Source organism: Vanessa atalanta, chromosome 3 (assembly GCF_905147765.1).
Source record: "Vanessa atalanta chromosome 3, ilVanAtal1.2, whole genome shotgun sequence".
Taxonomy (NCBI): Eukaryota; Metazoa; Arthropoda; class Insecta; order Lepidoptera; family Nymphalidae; genus Vanessa; species Vanessa atalanta.
In genome coordinates, this window is record NC_061873.1 from 4,746,288 (window position 1) to 4,752,403 (window position 6,116).

The 6,116-nt window shown below is 29.3% G+C and overlaps 2 protein-coding genes across 2 annotated transcripts; one reads left to right on the forward strand and one right to left on the reverse strand.

The window, feature by feature from the left end:
• Positions 1 to 101: 101 nt before the first annotated feature.
• On the reverse strand, positions 102 to 4,591 carry LOC125077240 (transport and Golgi organization protein 6 homolog). The gene is made up of 5 exons (XM_047689120.1): positions 4,465 to 4,591; positions 2,143 to 4,157; positions 1,474 to 1,696; positions 1,170 to 1,321; positions 102 to 432 (listed from the first exon to the last, which is right to left on the reverse strand). The coding sequence occupies exons 1-5, from the start codon at positions 4,514 to 4,516 to the stop codon at positions 115 to 117; spliced, it is 2,760 nt and encodes a 919-aa protein (XP_047545076.1). The 5' UTR covers positions 4,517 to 4,591; the 3' UTR covers positions 102 to 114.
• Positions 4,592 to 4,855: 264 nt separating this feature from the next.
• On the forward strand, positions 4,856 to 5,681 carry LOC125077241 (NEDD8). Its single transcript, XM_047689121.1, has 3 exons — positions 4,856 to 5,047; positions 5,118 to 5,248; positions 5,452 to 5,681. Exons 1-3 carry the CDS (start codon positions 5,030 to 5,032, stop codon positions 5,534 to 5,536), a joined length of 234 nt encoding a protein of 77 aa, XP_047545077.1. The 5' UTR covers positions 4,856 to 5,029; the 3' UTR covers positions 5,537 to 5,681.
• The last annotated feature ends 435 nt before the right edge of the window (positions 5,682 to 6,116 follow it).

Here is a 6,116-nt window from a genome sequence, read left to right on the forward strand (position 1 = left end):
AATCACTTGAACACTATGATTGCCATAAGATAATTCACAAACTAATTTAATATTGCGATTAAATATAAGACACGAAGTGAGTATTAATAAAAGACTTAATATTATCTTTGACTTTTATTTGAAAAAGATATCATCTTTTTTGTCTAACATTAAAAACTCCTTTTGTGACGGCAGGTTTGGAAGGAGATATTCTGTGACAATGTCATTCAATTCCTCGAGAGCTATTTGCGCATGGAGTCTCACAACTGTATCCTCGTTTGCATCTTTATATAATTTATTTAGAGTCCTGTATATGGGTAGCAAGTTTTCTTTCAACTCGATTAAGGTGTCTTTACCCAAGCCCTTTAATAAGCTCGATACAACCATTACACCGGCTCTCCGGCATTCTATTGCCTTATCGGTTTCTATTATACTCCAGATACAAAGCAAAACCTGTTAAATCAAATTACGAATATATTATTTTAAGATTTAAATTTGTAGCAAATATCTTTTTTAATTAAATATGCAGGCGGACGGGTCAATGGACCACCTGATGGCAAGGATTTACCATCGCTCCGCATAGACTTTGGCGTTGTAGTAAGTATTAATCATTCCTTACATCGCCAATGTACCTTGGGAGTTCAGACGTTCTCAAACTAGAACATAACAGTACTAACTATTGCTGTTCGGAGGTAGAATAGGAAGAACTGGTAGGTGATATCTACATACTGAACCGGTGGTAGCTTTACGTTTAATACAATTTTGTTAAATGAACATTCATAAGTGTCTACTCGAATAAAGGTTTTTTATTTATTTTGTGTACCTAGACGGTCTGGCACATTCCCGAACACCAAGTATTTTTTATTTCTTTTTCTTCTAAGAGAATTTCACTAATAAGACGGAAGGCGCAGACGTTTTACTTCTTAAAACGTCTGTGCGAAATACGTAAGTAAATTAAATAGAGTCCTATTAGAATACCTTTTTTAATCTATTACATTAAATAAAAATGTAATCGATTGTTATAGTCATAGTAGAATTACGAAATAAGACTTGATCATGATGAAAAAATTACTCTCATTTAAACGTAGAACGTAGAAGTCTATAGCAATGATTTTTGATCACTATTAATTTTATAGAAAAAAAAACTGTTTAGGAAAAGACCTCAGCTTATTTAGTATTATGAAATTTACCTCGTAAATAATGGTCCCAATCTTATAGTTTAATACCAATGCAATTTCTGCCAAGTTCGACAACGCTGACGCTCTTATCAAAGGATCATCATCTCTACAAGCACAGAGCATTGTATTTAACAAAACAGTCTTGTGGACAACAGCCATTTCACCTGAAAATTATTATTGAATTTATGAAATATTCGCATATTAGTCCATTGTGACTGGTGGTCAATATTGTGTTTGTCAACTTTTAATGGAAAGTTGCAGAAAAAGTTTTCTTTTTATTAAGACATTTTTGCCATTTTTTAAGTGTAAGACATACCTAATTTTCTAGTCACTTTGACAATTATATCACCAATTTTCATTCTCAATTCGGCTGTACGATTTTGGCTTTCTGTCGTCACAATATTTTTTTGTTCATCCGAAATTTCTAGAAACTCTTTGCATAAAACAGTTAAAGCTTCGCTAGTGCAATGCATGGCTAGAGACGCGATGCCATTAACAGCTGACAAGTAAACGTACGAATCTGTGTCCTTTAGTTGCTCCTGTAAATCAAATGCAAATGACCATTTTTTTGAGTCTAAATAAAATGTATATATTGCACATTTTTTATAAAGACAACAATAAAATTAACAATATAATTGTTTTTTATCAAGAGATTAAGTTAATCTTCTTCGTTCAGTTAGTATGCTATGAGTTCATATAAACATTGTCGAAACTTGCTAATTATTGTTGACAATTATATGACATGTTTACCAGCGACTTAAGATAGTGAGGAAGTCATAAGAGATAATTGCTTAAAAAATATTACAGGGATATACATATGGCTATTTGTAATGCATGCAAGTATAATATGAAGGCTACATATAAATATGGACAACTGTCCACTTTGATTACAGGTATTACTTACAGATGGTATTTTTCTATTGTGCTATTTAAAACACATTTTTTACTGAAAACTTACTAATATTATAGAGTATAGAGTACAAACCTGGAATAGACAAAACAAATAATGCCTTCTAGATATAGTTTCAGGATCTGCCTTTTCTATTAGTTTAGTCATCTCCATGACACCATGAGCTCTCACTGGAAGAAGATCATCATATATGTTTGAAAGAGCCTTCTCATATTCACTTCCTTTAGACTTTGGACCATCAGCTATTATTAGTGATATTGATTCATTACACAAAATACTTATGTATTCCGAGTCATCTTTGGACAATTTTTTTAACAATGGAAGTAACTTGTATAATCTCTCTTTCAACTCCTTTATTTTAGTATCATTAATATTCGATAACACAGTATTTAATAATACTAAGGCAATAGTATTACATTCTTCATCGGAATTTGTAATATCTTTCAAGAGTAGAGATTCCATGAAATTAATCACTATACAAGGATTCTCTTTTAAAGCTCCGATAATCTTTTCCGAAGCTGATATTTCAGCTAGAATTTGTAGCATTACTGCATAATTTTCATCTGAACTCAATAATTGAGGCTCTCCTTGAACATTAATTAAATTCTTTGCTTTGATTTGCCTTTCAGCTTTCAAATTAATGAATATATGTAAACATGATTCAAATAATTTATTTATTAATGTATTGTTGGTAGTTGCATAGAATATATCTATAAAGTTCATTAGTGCATCATTTTTTGGATGGTCTACGGGCACTGCAGAACATTTCACAGCCAAACCTGCTTTATATTCTTCAATTGAGATATTGGATGTATTACTCTCTTCAGGACCAAATAAAAACTTTTCAATTATGTTTTGAATTTCAATCATATTTAATATTTCTAAAGATTTCAAAATAATATCAGTTATTTTGGTTTTTGTTTCATTCGTTGTACATTTGATTCTTAAAAGAAAAAGCATTAATAGATTATTTTTAAGTAGATCAGATGGAAGATCAAGTTTTATCATACTTGTACAAGCTTGTAAGAATTGCAAGCTATGTTCTACTTCTTGTGGGGTTAGAATAATAGTACCCGGCAAATTTGATTTTAATGTTAGATCATCATAATTTAATGTGTTAAACACTTCTTTGACCAAAGTAAGGATTGGTTCACATTCATTGTATTTCTTATATAAAGTCAACAGACAGGACATTGCAGTAGCTAAATAGTGTACATTGTTTAGTGATAGTATTTGCTTCAATTGGTACATAATATTCTTCAGGTAGTCATTCTCGCTCATGTTACCATGTTTAGTTGCAACTATTTTACATATCATATCAATTTTCTTCCATTCAACACCAGTGTCCATCTCATGACTCTCTATAAAACACCTTATTAAACTAATTAACCCGCCCGAAACAGTAAGCCGTCTGCTCATTTCTTTGGCTATTACTCTTTTGACAAACAGTGGTGGTTCAGGATCTGCTACACTCTGCAGAACCAACAGCTCTTTCATCAGCATTGGTTGGAAACAATTGCTGACCAAATAATCATATAGTTTAATATATTTTTGTCGGTCAGAGTTAAATTTATCATACATATCTTGTGTCATAGTAAATCGAGGGTACACTCCAGGTTTTTTCAAAGGAGCAAATGCTAACTGAATTAATGCTGCTAAATAGTCAGACAAATGAAATGTAATAATAATGTTTTTGAGAACAGGCACATTATAGCTTCTTTGTAGAAAATCTGTGCAGATTACTAAAATATCATATTTTTGTTCATCAGTTAATTTTATATGTGGTATTGAATGTGCAGATATGCATCTTTTGTCTAAGCTTATTCCTAGTCCAGGGATTAAGCATGTTGAAATACCAAGTGAAATAAGTATATGGAAGCATGTCCTAAGCAATTTTTGATTCTTTACACTTATAAGAATTTCTTCATTTGTACTTATTTCTAAAGCAAGTAAGTCGATTTCATGAATAATATTTTGTATAAATATTTTTAAGAGTTTGTATTTCTTTAAATTTTCTTCTGCATCACTTTCCATTCCAACAGGATTTATACTTCCTTTGAAAATTGCTAATATTAGGTCATTTTCATTTTCTGAAAATAATTACAGATATTTTTAAAAGTTATTTTGAGCATTAGCATGAGTAACTGTTTGTATTTGTGTGAGGATATGTATGTGGTTAAAAATAATGACGATAAAAATACTATATCTTAAATGTTTAATGAAATATTCATTTAATTTTAAATTGGTGTGTTCATTTAGCGACAAAATTTTATATTATGGAATGTAAAATTGTAAATATAAATAATCCCAAGTAATTTTCGTTTCATTGGAAAAGAGTGTAATTTAATTTTAGGTGGAATAATAAAAAGGTTATATTGTTTTATAAAAAATACACACCGGCTTTAACCAGCTTGCTTATACGTTCAAAGATAAGAGATAAATCAGACATTTTATAAAATTACAGTTAATTTTGCAGTAAATAAACATGAAAAACTATTTACAATACTATGTTTTTTGACATTTACGAAAAAGACAATTTCATAATTTTTTTTAATTTCTGAATTTGGCAAAAGCATTGTATCATACATCTAAAGAGATTTATTTTTAATTGTTCTCTTTGGCGAATAATGTTTTATCTGATTTCTTATTTTGTTTTATTATTTCTTATTTATTTGTAAAAAATATCAATATTTTAAAATTAATTATTCCGAATATTTTTCCACATGAACGCATCACTTACTAGATGACAGCCATGTCAAACAATTTTATTACATTCCTGCAAAGTGCAAACATCAATGTCAAGTTCGGCAAATGTCCAAATGTCTAATTGTGCTGCAGTTTAACCGAAATACAAAAGAATCAAACTGAGATATACAGTTTATATATATAATTTTGTACTACAATATCGTTAAGAAGTAGTATTGATTAATAGTTAGAGCAGTTTTATTCCGAAACTTTAAAGATGTTGATCAAAGTTAAGGTAAACTGAAAACCATAAACGTTCTTTTGCTAAAATTAAAAGTCACTTTCTCATAACCTATTTTTTCCAGACTTTAACTGGGAAAGAGATAGAGATAGACATAGAACCCACCGACAAAGTGGAACGTATCAAAGAAAGAGTCGAAGAAAAAGAAGGCATTCCACCTCAACAACAGAGACTCATTTTTTCAGGAAAGCAGATGTAAGTAATTCAATTTAACGATATATTTATATATACATTTATCTTAATCAATAAATCAAATTTACTCACAAGTATTAAGATTTATATAAACATTCATGTAATGAAATCAATGGTAAAATAACAAATGAGAAAATTGTTGATACTAAATGTCAGAATCAAATAGCTCACTTAATTATTAAAGAAATGTCTCTCCTATGTTTCAGGAATGATGAGAAGACAGCCCAGGATTATAAAGTACAAGGAGGATCTGTACTTCATTTGGTTTTGGCATTAAGAGGGGGTAAATGATCTCTTGTGATTAACTTCTCAATTTTATATTACTTATTATTTAATTATTCATTTCCTGTATAAAGTAAAAACCAATTAAAATAATATAAAACATTTATTTTTATTAAAACCCAGACTATTCTACTTTCATCAATAGTTTCAGTAAGTGAATATATATATATAAAAAGTTGCATGATTTTAATAAAAGGAATCCATACTAAGTAATAAAAGTTAATATGACCAAAATGATTACATTCTCATAATGGACAAGTTTCTATGTTTGCATGGCTTTTGATCAATGTTAATTTTCATATAGCCTATTCCAATGGAAGTTGGAAAAATTATAAACAAACCTTAGATTTATGTATTTATTGTGTCTTGATAATAACTCAGCTATTTTTTGTTTTATTTTACTTTATTAGGGAAACAAACAGTCATTCTTAAAGCTATAACATAAAAATTAGCACATATACCAGTAAAGTTTCCACTTATAACTAAAAATATAATTGTGCACTTTCTTGATCAATATATCTTTATTTATAATACAACACTATTACACTTAACTACTTATATCAACTTTAATTTTACTTCCAAAGTTCTG